This window comes from Podarcis filfolensis (genome assembly GCF_964270895.1).
Source record: "Podarcis filfolensis genome assembly, chromosome: 18".
NCBI classification, from domain to species: Eukaryota; Metazoa; Chordata; class Lepidosauria; order Squamata; family Lacertidae; genus Podarcis; species Podarcis filfolensis.
Window position 1 is genome coordinate 5,827,207 of NC_139622.1, and position 17,235 is coordinate 5,844,441.

The 17,235-nt window shown below is 47.2% G+C and overlaps 2 protein-coding genes across 2 annotated transcripts; one reads left to right on the forward strand and one right to left on the reverse strand.

Moving 5' to 3' along the window:
* Window positions 1-386: 386 nt before the first annotated feature.
* Window positions 387-5,265, reverse strand: RPS28 (ribosomal protein S28). The gene is made up of 3 exons (XM_083595014.1): window positions 5,032-5,265; window positions 2,673-2,806; window positions 387-491 (listed from the first exon to the last, which is right to left on the reverse strand). Exons 1-2 carry the CDS (start codon window positions 5,116-5,118, stop codon window positions 2,684-2,686), a joined length of 210 nt encoding a protein of 69 aa, XP_083451140.1. The 5' UTR covers window positions 5,119-5,265; the 3' UTR covers window positions 387-491; window positions 2,673-2,683.
* A 508-nt stretch (window positions 5,266-5,773) lies between these two features.
* NDUFA7 (NADH:ubiquinone oxidoreductase subunit A7) lies at window positions 5,774-11,575 on the forward strand. Its single transcript, XM_083594917.1, has 4 exons — window positions 5,774-5,920; window positions 7,595-7,644; window positions 9,360-9,509; window positions 11,343-11,575. The coding sequence occupies exons 1-4, from the start codon at window positions 5,870-5,872 to the stop codon at window positions 11,437-11,439; spliced, it is 348 nt and encodes a 115-aa protein (XP_083451043.1). The 5' UTR covers window positions 5,774-5,869; the 3' UTR covers window positions 11,440-11,575.
* The last annotated feature ends 5,660 nt before the right edge of the window (window positions 11,576-17,235 follow it).

A 17,235-nucleotide genomic window follows, 5' to 3' on the forward strand; every position in this document is an offset into this window, starting at 1 on the left:
GGTGAGCTCCCATTGCTCAGTCCCTGCTCCTGCCAACCTAGCAGTTCAAAAGCACGTCAAAGTGCAAGCAGATAAATAGGTACCGCTCCGGCGGGAAGGTAAACTGCGTTTCCATGTGCTGCTCTGGTTCGCCAGAAGCGGCTTAGTCCTGCTGGCCACATGACCCGGACGCTGTACGCCGGCTCCCTCGGCCAATAAAGCGAGATGAGCGCCGCAACCCCAGAGTCAGTCACGACTGGACCTAATGGTCAGGGGTCCCTTTACCTAATGAATAGGGATTGGGCTTAAATGGGGCAGGCCATTTTGACCTGGGGCAGGTCAAAATACAACTATTTTGACCATTACGAAATATTTTGCTATGGTAATTTAAAAACACTGCACACAAGTTTAAGTGGTGGAGGGCAAAGGAATTTTATTGGAAGGACCGAGGGTAGCTCATCACTCTTCAACCAGGCTTGTACAAACACATCGCATGGGAGTTTTGACCCAACCTAGAAAACAAAACAAACCAGGATTTAGTTGCATGCCTCAACCCTATCGACAGGCAGCTGAATTTCAGAGTGCCAGAAAGATTAGGGGAATGATCCGCACTGCACAATCTGGACCTGCAAGTGGGGCTAGACTCCCCCAACTGGTGGCGGGGGTGAACAGGAATTGGAATTCCGAGCACATTTAAAGTCAAGTCAGTCATTTTTTTCCTTTTTCTGAAAGGTGGTTAGAAGTTCATTATTTGTTTTGTATTTGTTTTTGTACTTTCTGTTTAAGTCCTCCCCCCCTTTTTAGTGTTGCAAAATAAAATAATTTATCGACAATAAAATATAAAGTCAAACAAAACAATGTAATAAAAATAATGAATTACAAAAGCAGTGCAGTACATCCAATAGAATAGGAACCTTTTATGGCCTTTTAAATGTGCTGGGGGGGGAGTGTTATTGGTTTGTTTTTGTTTTATTATGTATTTTGTGCTCCTATTTTGTATTTTTATGTTGTGAACCACCCCGTGATCTTCCAATGATATTATGTTGCTGAATTCCTTCAAAACCATTAGGAAAACCAATTTTCACTCTGTATTGTGGAGAGGTAGTCCTGTGTGTCTGTATTGGTTGCAGATAAGATAAAATTCCATCAAACAGCACTGGGTCCTCCAAGCCTTTGACAAAACACAATTTGCGAGTTATTATTTTTACTCCAAAGCAAAAGTTGCATATCATGCAAGGTTTTCCATTTGGGGGGCAACTGAGGTTCTGAGCAAGTCTGAACGCAAAGGTTTTTCCTTACGCCCAGGGAATATTTTCTAGCGAACTGCAATAATTCAAAGCTAGTTGCTAGGTTGTTTAAACTCATCCTAGGTGAAGAGAACCAACATCCCAGTTTCAATCTTTCAGCATGCCTATGGACCACCAAATATTGATCAGACAACTGCAGGCATGAGGATGCTCCAGGAGGATTCTTAAAAAGGTTTTGTTTAAGGCTAGGTGGATAGAAAGGGAAGACCTGCCAAAATCCTGGCCAGGAAAGCAGACTGAAACTAGAATGTTAGCACCCGTAATTGATGATAGGTTCAATGGACCAAAGTATGGGAGTTGGGATTTAAAAAGCATCCTTTTCCTGCAAGTTCCAAAGATCTGAGGCCCACTCCACGTTAACTCGGAGCAAGGCTTTTAATTTGGCGGACCTTCCTATGAAATAGCATTCCTGTTGAGCCAGTGTGGTGTAGTGGTTAAGAGCGGCAGACTTGTAATCTGGTGAACCGGGTTTGCTTCCCCGCTCCTCCACCTGCAGCTGCTGGGTGACCTTGGGCTAGTCACACTTCTCTGAAGTCTCTCAGCCCCACTCACCTCACAGAGTGTTTGTTGTGGGGGAGGAAGGGAAAGGAGAATGTTAGCCGCTTTGAGACTCCTTCGGGTAGTGAGAAAGCGGGATATCAAATCCAAACTCTTCTTCTATGTTCTCTGGAGAACAACTGAAGACATTTTTGTTCCCAAGGGCTTTTCCCAGCTGGGTGAATAGGTCTCTGTCATGAGTGCTGTAGTGGATTCTATCCAATGTTACTCCTATTCAGAGACTCCTTAATTTCAGTGGGTCTAATTCCAGTGCAACTCAGATGGATGCAACCACTGGGTTGTAGTCAAAGAAGCATCAACACAAACACCGAGGTCCAGCTCTGAGGGCCTTCTGGCAGTTCCCTCACTGCGAGAAGTGAGGTTACAGGGAACCAGGCAGAGGGCCTTCTCGGTGGTGGCGCCCGCCCAGATGTCAAGGGAATAAACAACTACCTGACTTTTAGAAGACATCTGAAGGCAGCTCTGTTTAGGGAAGTTTTTAATGTTTGAAGTTTTATTCTGTTTTTAATGTTCTGTTGAAAGTCACTCAGAGTGGCTGGGGAAACCCAGCCAAATGGGTGGTATAGAAATAATAAATTATTATTAGATAATATATTTCTCCTTGCACAACAGAACATTCTCCTCCTGTCCTCCCCGTGGATTTTACATGTATCTGCTGCTTTCGCTCCCACCAGTATTGCCTTCAGCTGCTTTTACTGTATTTCATGCACTGCTTTTTTCAAACACCCGGGGAAGGAGATTAAACGATAATCTGAAAGATGTCAGGGTTGAGCAAGGCTGAACTGCGCTCTGCTCGAGAGGGGATGGGTAATTAGAAGAAAGACTCACTTGGCTACAGCTCAGCGCAACCGCCGGGCCTCGCGTTCAGACTCCAACAGCGTGAGCACATCCCCTTCCCGGACTGGGCCTTTCACGTTGCGGATAATCGAACGGCTGGTGTCATCCATGAATTCCACACGGACCTACGAAGGAGAGTGAGGCATTAGTAGGATGAAATGGAACCAAGGCAGAGGAGCTGGGGTGAACAACAGGCAACCAAAAACTGAACCTGTTTTGAAAGCAAGGCTTCAAATATTTATGGCAGGGTTCCCCTGAGGATGCACAGAATACTGTATTTTTTGCTCTATAAGACTCACTTTTTCCCTCCTAAAAAGTAAGGGGAAATGTGTGTGCGTCTTATGGAGCGAATGCAGGCTGCGCAGCTATCCCAGAAGCCAGAACAGCAAGAGGGATTGCTGCTTTCACTGCGCAGCGATCCCTCTTGCTGTTCTGGCTTCTGAGATTCCGAATATTTTTTTCCTTTTTTCCCTCCTTCAAAAACTAGGTGCGTCTTATAGAGCGAAAAATACGGTACATTTTCCTTTCTATTGCAGGACTACATCATCCTCATTAGAGAGCTACCCAGCCCTGCCGTGAATGTCACCTGCAAAAGATCCTAGTGTTGCTAAGTTTATTGCATTTTTACACCGCTTAATTGTCATTATTTATTTTAATTTATACACTGCACTTCATCCAAGGAGCAAGGTGTTAGGAGCTGTTTAGTATTTGCGGGCACCACACTAGCCATTCTGCAAGTGAGGGCAACCTATTTTCGTAACGACTCCTCACATTTGAAGGGGGGGGTTATTGGCTTTCTTTTGTTCATTTTTAAATGAATTTTTAGGTTGTGAACTGCCCTGAGATCTACAAATGAAGATCTCAGGGCAGTATGCACACATTTAATAAATAATAATAATAACAAAAAGCAGTCACAGGGAGGTTTACAAACCTACCCAGATGCTTCTAGGAAAGTCAAGGTGGCATTAATCGGTTTAGGGAAGCTTTTAATGTTTGATGTCTTATGTTGTTAATACTCTATTGGGAGCCATCCAGAGTGTCTGGGGAAACCCAGCCAGATGGGCGGGGTAGAAATAATAATTTATTATTAGTAGTATTTTGAGTAGGGCTGCAAACTTTTCTCTCGATTGCACTTTGAGGTTTGCGCTCCTCCTGTGCAACCGCATTTAAAATTTGAGAAAGGAGTAAGGCTCTTCTAAGGCTTTCGTTCCTGGAAACTTTTTACGAAAATACTTCTACCCAAAGAGTTGCAGAGTGGGAAGGGACCCCCAGAGGATCATCTGGTGGTGTCGCCAAGGCCCTTCTTCGCCTTGAAGAGGCCCAGACTCAGACACTGAGACGAGAGGAGGAAGAAGGGGGTGGTTAGCCTCTGAGGGCGTGCAGAGTGAAACCCCCCGAAGGATCATCTAGCCCAACCCTCTGGTGGTGTCGCCAAGGCCCCTCTTCGCCTTGAAGAGGCCCAGACTCAGGCACCGAGACGAGAGGAGGAAGAAGGGGGTGGTTAGCCTCTGAGGGTGTGCAGAGTGCAAATCCCCCCCAAGGATAATCTAGTTCAACCCTCTGGTGGCGTCACCGAGACGGGAGGAGGAAGAAGGGGTGGTTAGCCTCTGAGGGCGTGCAGAGTGCAAATTCCCCCCCCAGGATAATCTAGTCCAACCCTCTGGCGATGTCGCCGAGGCCCCTCCTTCGCCTTGAAGAGGCCCACACTCAGGCACTGAGATGAGAGGAAGGGGGTGGTTAGCCTCTGAGGGCGTGCAGAGTACAAATCCCCCCCCCCGAGAATCATAAAGTCCAACCCTCTGGTGGGGTCGCCGAGGCCCCTTCTTCGCCTTGAAGAGGCCCAGAATCGGGCACCGAGAGGAGACAAGGAAGAAGGGGGTGGTTAGCCTCTGAGGGCGTGCAGAGTGCAAATCCCCCCCAAGGATAATCTAGTTCAACCCTCTGGTGGCGTCACCGAGACGGGAGGAGGAAGAAGGGGTGGTTAGCCTCTGAGGGCGTGCAGAGTACAATCCCCCCCCCCCCCGAGAATCATAAAGTCCAACCCTCTGGCACCGAGACTCAGGCACCGAGACTCAGGCACCGAGAGGAGAGGAGGAGGAAGGGGTGGTTAGCCTCTGAGGGCGTGCAGAGTGCAAATTCCTCCCCCCCCCAGGATAATCTAGTCCAACCCCCTGGTGATGTCGCCGAGGCCCCTCCTTCGCCTTCAAGAAGCCCAGAATCGGGCACCGAGAGGAGAGGAGAGGAGGAGGAAGGGGGTGGTTAGCCTCTGAGGGCGTGCAGAGTGCAAACCCCCCCCCGGAAGTGGAGGAGCAGGAGGCCTTGTCCACCCCCACCCCTCTCCCGGGCTTACCTGGGTGCACTGCCCCTGCGAGCCCGTCCGGCCCAGCACTTTGGTGACTCGGGCCAGCTTGATGGGCTGCACGCGGCTCGTGTCCATGGCGGAGGCGAAGGCGGCAGGCGGAAAGGGTCACGTGCCCCGGGACGGGCCTTTATATACCCTCGGAGGGCGACGTGGCCACGCCTACCAGCTCCGGGAAGGGGCGTGTGACGTAAAGACTTCAACTCCCGTCAGCCTCCGCCGGCGCTGTCAGTGCTCGTGGATGGCGGGAGTTGTAGTCCAAAGGGGGGCTGCTTCCCAGCATGCACAGCGAGGTCCGTCAGGTCGACAGTCGCTTCCCGGCATGCCCCGCGCTGAGGGGTTTCTGTTGAATGTGAAATTTACTCGTTTCTCAGTAAATAAATCACACGTTGTCTTTGGTTAGAGTTCACTTTATAACTTTATTAATAAATTATCCTCTATTGGGTTTCATTTATTTCCACAAATGCACACTCGGTCCCTCACGTCCTTCTTCCCAGCATGCTTTGCTACACCCTTCTCACAAAAAAAGTACGTTATCCTGTTTCCTATAACTCTATTTTTCTCTAGACGGATTTGGATTCTTCCGTTTAGACTTAATGGAGAGAGAGAGGAAGGGAGAAAGAGAGAGACGGCTGGCCTTTCCTCACAGCGTTTCCCTCACCACTCCCAGGGTGCACTGCGCGACCTGCTTCCTGCCGCCCGGGACTCCCTTCCTCCCGGCGTGCCACGCGGCACTACACATAACTACGGAAGCCCCGAAGAGACTTTCCGAATCGTCGTTTTCCCGAGGTGCCCCGCGGCTCCTGTGCCCTTGACAACACAGGCCAAAATGGCGTCGGCCACCCGCCTCATCCAGAAGATCCGCAACTTTGCGGCCGGGGTAAGAACCGAACCGGGCTGGGAACCGGCAGGCAGACTCTAACGCAGCCATAGGGCAAACCCCGGCCCTCCAGATGTTCGGGACTACAATTCCCATCATCCCTGACCACTGGTCCTGCTAGCTAGGGATCATGGGAGTTGTAGTCCCAAAACATCTGGAGGGCCGGGTTTGCCTATGCCTGCGCTAAAGCAGCCTTTCTCAACCTGTGGGTCCCCAGATGTTGTTGGACTACAACTCCCATCATCCCTAGCTAACAAGACCAGAGCTCAGGGATGATGGGAGTTGTAGTCCAACAACATCTGGGGACCCACAAGTTGAGAACTGCTGCTCTAAAGGATCCCCCTGGCAACGGTGGCAGGAAATTCTGCCAGGTGGATTTAGGTTTCCCCCCCTTCACGTATTCCTATCGGATAGCCTAGCCCAGTGTTTCCCAACCTTGTGCCTCCAGCTGTTTTTGAACTACAACTCCCATCATCCCTGACTAGCAAGACCAGTGGCAAGGGATGATGGGAATTGTAGTCCAAAAACAGCTGGAGGCACAAGGTTGGGAAACACTGGCCTAGCCCTGTCCCCTTTCTGCACAAGGGATCATAAGGGTTGTAGTCCTGCTCCTGGGGAGACCCCCTAAATGTATATATTTTTAAAGGCAGTTATATGGCAATCCAATCAATTCATCAAACTTAGTTCCGTTTAAAGCATATGGCTTCTTCTGCAAAACAATAGGATCCCCCACAGAACTAGAATTCCCAACACCCTCAAAACTACAGTTCCCAGGAGGTGGGGGGGGGGAGAATCATGTGCTTTAAATGGGATTAAGTTTAGTTGTTTTAACTGCAATTCAAAGCCACATACTCTAAATATGCTTTAGATGCATGTTGTGCCTGTGACTTTTCATTCATTGCCTTGCTTGCAATGAAACCTAAAGCAGGCCCATTGAAATGCTTTATTCATTAATTCATTCATTCTTTTCAAGTTTATGCATTTCACTAATTTTACAATCATTTTGACATTTCAAAACTCGACTTCCTTCCCCCTCTTTCTGCCGTTCCTTAAATTTGTTTTTAATATCTCCTGCATATCCAAATTAACTTAATTTGCTCATTTATTCATCTTCTTTAAATATATACTCTTATAAAACTGCAGATTATTACAATAATCCTGACAATGTTTTTATCTACTGTATTTAGAATTCATCTGTAAATATTCAATAAACCATTTCCATTCTTTTATTTAAAAAAATTGTTATACTTCCGCTAAGTTTCGCCATTTCTGCATATTCCGCAAATTTTTGTATCCATTCTTCCTTTACTGGGACTTCTGCATCTTTCCATTTTTTGGTCAAGTAATATGATTTCTGCTCATTGAAATGCTATTACAGTGGTTTTTGAGCATCTCAGAAACTGAACGTTTCGGTTTTCGAATGCCAGATACCCAGAAGTAATTGCTTCCGTTTTCGAACACTTTTCGGAAGTCAGACGGTCTTCTGGAATGGATTGCGTTCGAAAACTGAGGTACCACTGTATTAACTTGGTTTCAGATTGATGCCAAGCGACAGGTATTCTTCTTGCCAGTTCTTGTTGCAGTTTAGTTTTTAAGAAAACATAGGCTGCTCTCCAGGTGGCACACTTGACTTGAGCCTTGCCCTGTTTTGTCCTTCTCTCTTTTTTTTAACAGCGAGATCTCCAAGCGAAACTTCAGCTTCGTTACACAGAGATTGCCAAGAGGTAAGGGTGTGTGTGTGTCAAGTGCGGGAGGGGTTCCTTTGCTGCCTTCCCCTGGAAGGGAACCAAAGCCCTGGGTTCAGATCTCAGCCGCAGGCCTCTCTCCCCCAAGGAAACAAGTTTTGAACAGCACACCTGAGGGACTTTCAGGAGAAAGTCGGAGCTGGGACAGCTCAGTCTGCAGAGCGCGAGACTTTCCATCTCAAAGTCATGGGTTTGAGCCCTACGGCGGGCAAAAAGATTCTTCCATTGCAGAGGGTTGGACAGTGAAATGACCTTTGTGGTCCCTTCCAACTCTACAATTCTGAAGGACCAGGTGCGCAGCCTGGGAGTCATTTTGGACTCACAGCTGTCCATGGAGGCGCAGGTCAATTCTGTGTCCAGGGCAGCTGTCTACCAACTCCATCTGGTACGCAGGCTGAGACCCTACCTGCCCGCGGACTGTCTCGCCAGAGTGGTGCATGCTCTGGTTATCTCCCGCTTGGACTACTGCAATGCGCTCTACGTGGGGCTACCTTTGAAGGTGACTCGGAAACTACAACTAATCCAGAATGCGGCAGCTAGACTGGTGACTGGGGGCGGCCGCCGAGACCACATAACACTGGTCTTGAAAGACCTACATTGGCTCCCAGTACGTTTCCGAGCACAATTCAAAGTGCTGGTGTTGACCTTTAAAGCCCTAAACGGCCTCGGCCCAGTATACCTGAAGGAGCGTCTCCACCCCCATCGTTCTGCCCGGATGCTGAGGTCCAGCGCCGAGGGCCTTCTGGCGGTTCCCTCATTGCGAGAAGCAAAGCTACAGGGAACCAGGCAGAGGGCCTTCTCGGTAGTGGCGCCTGCCCTGTGGAACGCCCTCCCATCAGATGTCAAAGCGATAAATAACTACCTGACATTCAGAAGACATCTTAAGGCAGCCCTGTTCAGGGAAGTTTTTAATCTGTGATATTTTAGTGTATTTTTGGTTTCTATGGAAGCCGCCCAGAGTGGCTGGGGAAACCCAGCCAGATGGGCGGGGTACAAATAATAAATTATTATTATTATTATTATTATTATTATGAAATCCTAAAATGTTTCTGTTTGCCCAGACATTTGAGGCTGAAAGACACTCTTCCCAATAACCCTTAGATAATGGTTTTTTGTTTTTTTTAACTAACATGTTTTATTACTGCTGTCCAGGGCTCCTTCATGTGGAAGGGTGGGATATAAATCAAATAATGGAGAAGGAATTTAGAGTACTGAGTAAATTTATTGATGAATAATATTTATTTTGTACATTATATCCCACCTTTCCTGCAAGGAGCTCAAGGTCATATAGGTAGTTTTCCTCCTCATTCTATCCTCGCAGCAACCCTGTGAAGTAGGCCAGGCAGAGAGTGAGTGAACAACCCAATGAGCTTCCAGGCTGGGTGGGAGGATTCGCACCCTCCACCTGTGAGTTCCATTATTACAGTGAATAAAGGCTCTATATCGTCTTAAAACAAGCCAGACATTTGCATATGCCGATGGCGCTTGAGTGGTCATGTGCCTCAATATCTGTGTAACAAATAAAATCATGCCATATTATGGGAAAAAATGTCATTTGAGCTCAGCCCTTTAGATACTTTCAATTTATGGGCGATCAGTCCTGTTCTTTGCTAATGACTTGTCAGATAACTGAACTAAACCTCTTAGATTTCCCCCTTCCATTGTTTGACCTTCTTAAACGTCTTGTTCTTTAGGACTCAGCCACCTCCACGCCTCCCTGTCGGCCCCAGCCATAAATTTGCAAACAATTACTACTGCACCCGTGATGGACGCCGGGAGACTTTCCCTCCCATTGTCCTTGTGTCAGCTCAGAAAAGGTTGGCTCCAGGGCAGCAGCATGCCAGGTAGGTTTTGTCTTCCTTTTGGTCTACACCCACTTCAGCCTAGCAATCTTAGAAGCTAAATGGGGCCAAGTCCAGCTGTTATTTGATTTAAGAGCCTGCAGAAAACACTCACCTACTGGGTGAGTGGGGCAGACTGGGGCAGACAAGGTAAAATTGTAGACAGACAGCTGGCACAGCTTCATCCCAATGACTCCTTTAGTTTTATTTTGAGCTGTCAATGAATTAAAACTCTTTGGTCAGCCTGGGATGTATCCAATTTAATGAAGTATTTTGGTGGAAAACTCTGCAGACTTCAGTTCCTATCATGTGCCTGTCTGGCAAGACATGAATTGTTGGTTTTTGACCACGTTTTAAATTTCCCACATTCAGTAACAGAGTAAGTAAAGGTAAAGGGACCCCTGACCATTGGGTCCAGTCGTGACCGACTCTGGGGTTGCAGCGCTCATCTCGCTTTATTGGCCGAGGGAGACGGCGTACAGCTTCTGGGTCATGTGGCCAGCAGGACTAAGCCGCTTCTGGCGAACCAGAGCAGAGCACGGAAATGCCGTTTACCTTCCCGCCGGAGGAAGGAAACTTGTTTCCTATTTATCTACTTGCACTTGATGTGCTTTTGAACTGCTAGGTTGGCAGGAGCAGGGACCGAGCAACGGGAGCTCACCCCGTTGTGAGGATTCGAACCGCCGACCTTCTGATCGGCAAATCCTAGGCTCTGTGGTTTAACCCACAGCGCCACCCGCATCCCTAGTAACAGAGTAGAATCATTTAAATTAATGGGGTTACTAATTTTGGGACTCTCCTTCCTTGGAGTTTTTTAAGCAGAGGTTTGGAATTGTTTACGTGCTATTCCTGCATTGCAGGGGGTTGAATTGGACGACCTTTGGGGGATCCTTCAAACCGTACAATTCTGCGATTCTACTGAATGGTTCTAATACCAAAACAAAACAAAAAACAACCAGTTAAAACTATACAATAAAATATCAACTGAAATGCCTGCGGTAATAAAGAAAAGGTGTGTAGCAAGCACCAGACATTTAGGAGGGCCTGTCAACTGGAAGGAAGTTCCATAAAACTGTACCCACAATACTAAACATGTAGCTCCTGGTGGATCTGAGCCATGGGGAACCATTCAGAGTGACTCCTCTGACAACCTGTGACCAGGCAGGGGGTATAAGGGATTTGCTCCTTGAGGGATCTGGCACCCAAATTATTCCGAGCCTTTAAAATTAATACGAACACCCTGAACCTGTAAGTATGACAGAGAGAGAAATGTGTCTTTTTCCACTTCATGTATAACTTTGTGAATCTCTAGTCATCCTCATCCCTTTGTTTTCCTGCTCTCTCCCATACTAGAAAACTCCAAATGGAAAGAGCTCTAACCTTTAATATTTTTCTTTAGATCTTCACACCATACAGTATCTGCCCTCTGAGTGGGCTTGGCTCAAATGCCTCAGTATTGCTTTGATCCAGCAGTGCTAAAGTTTGCTCTGCTTAAATTGCATTTTAACCTGTATTTTAAATGCGGTTTTTCCCCCTATTATGTTTTTATTGTATTTTTACTGGTGTTAGCCGCCCTGAGCCCGGCTCTGATCAGGGAGGGCGGGGTATAAATAAAATTTATTATTATTATTATTATTATTATTATTATTATTATTAATCTTTCCACCAAAGCTGGAAGCCTTATTGAGTAAACTTAACATTCTGTATTCAAAACTAATATGAAATCAATTTAAAAATAGTTTTATTTTTCAGTTATTTTTCAGGGGTCCCCCCTACATTCTTGTATTCTTTGAGGATTTGGAAATGTAACCATCTCCTGTTTCTCTTCCCCTCCAGCTCAGAATCTTCTATTGCACCAATGGAGAGAAAGCCAGTGAAACCTGGCCCTGCGCCACGGAAATGGGAACTTTCGAAAGATGAGCCCTATTTGTGAGCTGCCAGGCAGATGGGGAGGAGAGCAGGCAATTGTGCAAAACTCCATGGAAATATTTTCATGTGTGGACGTTATTTCTGACCATTCACATTGTTCTGATTGGTACCTGACTGATTAAACTCAATCCCTAACGTCATCTGAATCTCTTGCTATTGGTTTTGTTGTTGTTGTTCAGTCGTGTCCGACTCTTCGTGACCCCCTGGACCAGAGCACGCCAGGCCCTCCTGTCTTCCACTGCCTCCCGCAGTTTGGTCAAACTCATGTTGGTAGCTTCGAGAACACTGTCCCACCATCTCGTCCTCTGTCGTCCCCTTCTCCTTCGGCCCTCCATCTTTCCCAGCATCAGGGTCTTTTCCAGGGAGTCTTCTCTTCTCATGAGGTGGCCAAAGTATTGGAGTCTCAGCTTCAGGATCTGTCCTACCAGTGAGCACTCAGGGCTGATTTCCTTCAAAATGGAGAGGTTTGATCTTCTTGCAGTCCATGGGACTCTCAAGAGTCTCCTCCAGCACCAGAATTCAAAAGCATCCATTCTTCGGCAATCAGCCTTCTTGATGGTCCAGCTCTCACTTCCATACATCACTACTGGGAAAACCATAGCTTTAACTATACGGACCTTTGTCGGCAAGGTGATGTCTCTACTTTTTAAAATGCTGTCTAGGTTTGTCATTGCTTTTTCTCCCAAGAAGCAGGCGTCTTTTAATTTCGTGGCTGCTCTCACCATCTGCAGTGATCATGGAGCCCAAGAAAGTAAAATCTCTCACTGCCTCCATTTCTTCCCCTTCTATTTGCCAGGAGGTGATGGGACCAGTGGCCATGATCTTTGTTTTATTTGATGTTGAGCTTTATATATATAAATTGTAAAGTTAAAATAACATTCCAGTAAGAAATATAAAATAACCAAAAAGAAAAAAAATGCACCAAGTCGTCTAGTTTAAGGGGTTCATAGCATAAAATACATTCTCAAGAGACTACACAATGAATTGGATGTTCCAACAGAACTGACCTGATACAAAGAGAATACAAAAAAAAAGGTTGTGAATACCACCAAATGAAGCTATGTTTCACCGGGACCTGCCACCCCTATGAAGGATTTGACATATAAACGTAATCTGAATCTCTTGTTGTTATAATCATTCACAGGGATTTCCAAATGCTGCCCCTCCTTCAAGTCTAAATGGAAGAATCCAAATATGTCTAGTGAAAAATAAAATAGGAAACAGGATACTTGTGAGAAGATGGGGTAGCAAAGCATGCTGGATGTGATGGAAATGAAATGAAACTAATAAAGGATAGTTTATCCATAAAGCTAATAAGTGAAACCTAACAAAAGACAATTTGGGATTTATTTATTCAGTTATACATTGGAAAACGGGTAAATTTCAATTATAGGAAACTGGATCCTTGTTTGTGAGAAGGGGCAGCAATGCATGCTGGGAAGAAGGATGTGAGGGAAATGAAATCAACCCTAATAAAGCATAATTTATCAATAAAGCTAATAAGTGAAACCTAACAAAAGACACCTTCAGATTTATTTATTCAGTTATACATTGGAAAACGGGTAAATTTCAATTATAGGAAACTGGATCCTTGTTTGTGAGAAGGGGCAGCAATGCATGCTGGGAAGAAGGATGTGAGGGAAATAAAATCAACCCTAATAAAGCATAATTTATCAATAAAGCTAATAAGCGAAACCTAACAAAAGACACCTTCAGATTTATTTATTCAGCTATACATTGGAAAACGGGTAAATTTCAATTATAGGAAACAGGACCTGACACTACAAGGGTCTCTCTGGCCGCTCTGGCTTCCCTCCTCCTCTGTCACTTTGTCATGGGATATTTCATCCTCAGAGGATGACTGTTGGCCCGGATAGGATGGAGGAACCAGCCCAGAAGTGGTGGCAGTGGTGGTGGAGAGAGGGGAGAAAGAGAGCAGCCCAGAATGAGACAGGCAGGAACCCAGAAGGCAAACTCCCCTGCCCACATTGAGTCGATATCTGACTTTTAGAAGACATCTGAAGGCAGCCTTGTTCAGGGAAGCTTTTCATATGTCATTAATGAGTGTATGTTTCGTCTGACCTCGATTAGGCTTGCCTCCAGGTGTTCTCCAGGTGGGGGGCACGACAAATCAAGGGTCTCCTTGTCCTCCCCGTCCTCCTCTGGGGGGCCCCCTGGTTGTTTTTGTGGCTCTCTTCCTCCTTGATAGCCACTTCAGAGGCTGACTGCTGGCAGAGACAGGACCCCAGAGGTGGTGGTGGGGAGAGGGGAGAAAGAGAGCAGCCCAAAATGAGACAGGAACCCACATAGAGTCACTAGCCAGCGAAGTCCTACAGCCTTGGCACCATGGGGGGGGGGGCTGGTCCATCAGGACAAGTGGGGCAGCAAGCCCATTTGCCCCCAGCAGCCCCCTGCCTGTCTGCCCCCTTGCTCAAGACTGGTCCAGAAGGTGGCCTGGCTGGCCGGCCAGCCTCCTCCTCCTCCTCCTCCCCAGCCTCAGGGTTGCCCAGCTCAGCAGGGCTTCCCTCCTGCTCTGTCCAGTGGCGTAGCGTGGGGGGTGCGGGGGGCGGGCCGCACCGGGCGCAACATCTGGGGTTAGGGCAAATCCATGGGTTAGGGGGTGCAAATCCACGGGTTAGGGGGCGCAAATCCACGGGTTAGGGGGCGCAAATTACTTGCCTTGCCCCGGGTACTGACAACCGACGCTACGCCACTGGCTCTGTCTGCTACGTACCTCATTGAGGGAGTCCCAAAGTGAGTCCATGGAGGACACGGATGACAGGGAGGAAACACTGCTAAATGGGGACATACTTGGAACCTGCAAGGAAAAGATGCAAAAGACGAGCAATTAAAAAACGCAACCAAACATTAAAACTCAAGGCACCCATAACTGAAACAACAGTTTCATTCTGCGGTTGATATGCCCCCCCTCCCCTTCTGCCAATCACTGCTTAGGCCAAGGCCACCTAGGATTGAGGAGATCCAGATGTGGTCTCGGGGTCTCCTCGTCTTCGCCTTTGCCTTTGTCCTCCTTGCTAGCCCCCTTTTCATCGAATTCGTCATACTCGGAGGTTGGCAGAGACAGGACCCCAGAGGTGGTGGTGGGGAGAGGGGAGAAAGAGAGCAGCCCAAAATGAGACAGGAACCCAGAAGGCAAACGCTCCTGCCCACATTGAGTCGCTAGCCAGGGAAGCCCTACAGCCCTGGCGCCATGGGGGGCTGGTTCATCAGGACGAGTGGGGCAGCAAGTACAGCCTGCCCTTAGCAGCCTCCTGTCTGTTTGCCCCCTTGCTCACAACCGTCCAGAAGGTGGCCTGGCTTCCCTTCTGCTCTGTCTGCTACGTACCTCATTGAGCGAGTCCCAAAGTGAGTCCAGGGAGGACACAGAGGACAGGGAGGAAACGCTGCTAAATGGGGACATACTTGGAACCTGCAAGGAAAAGATGCAGAAAACGAGCAATTAAAAAGCGCAACCAAACATTAAAACTCAAGGCACCCATTTTTTCAACATTGGTGTTCATGTTTATTTCAAAATAGTCTCTCAATGTTTTTGGGGCCTTTTTATACACTTCTTCATCTCTAAATAAAGTGTCATTCATCCTCCATCTGAAGGAGCCAGTTGTTATTTGCTTCATCTCCATTCTTACTGCGTTGTGGTCGGAGCAAGTTTTTGGGCAGATTTCCACTTTCTTTATCTTTGATGCCATTCCTCTAGTAACCCAAATTTGGTCGATTCTGGTCCATGTCATTTTGGCTTCAGAAAAGAAAGTTCCCTCTCTTTCAAGAGGATTCTTTGTTCTCCAAATGTCAATCAGGTCCATATTGTCAGTCATTTCAAAAAAAGTTTTTGGTAGTCTTCCATCCTTAGTAAGTACCTGTCTTTGTGCTTTGTCCATATTTGTAGATACTACTCCATTCATGTCTCCCATCAAAATTAAATTATAGTCCAGATAGTCCAACAAAGTCTCATGCAACTTCTTGAAGAATTCAGATTTCCCCTCATTCGGTGCATAAATTCCTACAGCCGTCTTGCGGTCTCCTCCTCGCCTTTTCCTTCGTCCTCCTTGTCATTGAGAATGTCCTCCTCGGTGGCTGACTGCTAGCAGAGACAGGACCCCAGAGGTGGCGGTGGGGAGAAAGAGAGCAGCCCAAAATGAGACAGGAACCCAGAAGGCAAACTCTCCTGCCCACATTGAGTCGCTAGCCAGGGAAGCCCTATAGCCCTGGCGCCATGGGGGGCTGGCCCATCAGGACGAGTGGGGCAGCAAGCACAGCACATTAACTCTCAAGGCACCCATAATTCAAACAACAGAACAGCGGCATAGCCAGCCGCTTGGATGTCCGGTTCAACGCGGGGGTCCTGCGGGCGGGGGCGCTGCCTGGAGCCTCTCTGCTGCCTCCCCCTCAGCTGTAGGGCGGCTGAGGAAGAGGCAGGGGGCAGACACAAGCCCCACACTGCCGTTTCAGGCAGCACCCAGCCTGCAGGGGCCCAAGCCACCACATCACTCCCAGGAGAGATGCGTAGATCAGGCACTCTGCAGCACCCCCCCCCCCGGTAAGTGCCAGCCCCCACGGTGTGGCGCCCAGTGCCAGCCGCGTTTTTTGACTCAACTAAAAGGTTTGGTGAGCCCAATTTTTATTTTTATTTTAAACTCGGCTTTTTGTCCTTTTGCCACCCCCCTCGGTGATGACACCTGGGGCGGCCCCAACCGCCCACCCTCCTTTCTCTGCAACTGCAACAGAATAAAAGGACTCAAAACTCCCTTAGCAGTTTCCTGTTGGTCCCCTCACCATTTTCCCAGACGTTAATCAGGCCACAGTTTATTCCAGTTCTTTTGCGGATGATGCACTCAACGGCTGCTGCTCAAGTCAGCTGTTGGCCTCAACTGCAAGGTGAGGTTGGGATTCTGAGCCAATGTCACAGGCAGGTTCTGATCAGTCCATTTCCTCTAACGGGGGGTGGGGGGGTGGGTGGACCTGTTTCCCCTGAGGGTGACCGCTGAACACACCACCCAAGAGAAAAAGAAGGAGAAAAGCGAAGAAATCTTTTAATTCTGTAGCAAGAAAAAATGAGTGCCAGGAGTTTTCTTTTCCCTGCACTCCTCCATTGCAACACCTTTTCATTACTATTATTAGGCTAGATTTAATGAACACTCATACCAGAGTGCTCTGTAAATTGGTGGCCATAGTCTTTATATACTAACCTTTTATGCTCTTCCACATCCGTTTAATGCTCCTAAACCCTTCTTTTAGCGTCTTTTAGACTTTTTTATATACTTTGTGTTAAATACTTTTTTGCTTTCCAAAACGTTTTACAGACTGAAAATGATTGTGCCCCACTCTACTGATGCTGGTCTACTACTGTAATAAAGATTTGATTGATTGAAATGAAAAATCCTATAGAAATGCAATGACTGGACACTAATGTAATGTATTCCCCTCCCCCCAAATTCATATTTTATTACTTATTAATATTAGTAGAGGCTCCTCCCAGCTTAAATTTATATAGCACCCTTCATTGGAATGCTACAAGTTGAATCGTAATAAGAATGAGAGTTTCCACCAATTGAAGTGATGAAAGTTTAAGTACGATGCAATCTTGACTAATTAATATAAATGCTTCGTCAGTGGCTTTTCTGGCAAATATTTTCACTTGCCCATCAGATCTTGGTTTTGCTCTATAATGGGGACCTGAATGGGAGGAATCTGAGTTGGAGAAGGAGGCCTCTCTCTCTTCCTTCCTGACTGAGCATAAGATGCCTCCTCTTAAAAGGTTTGGCAGGCAGGGAATACAACTATC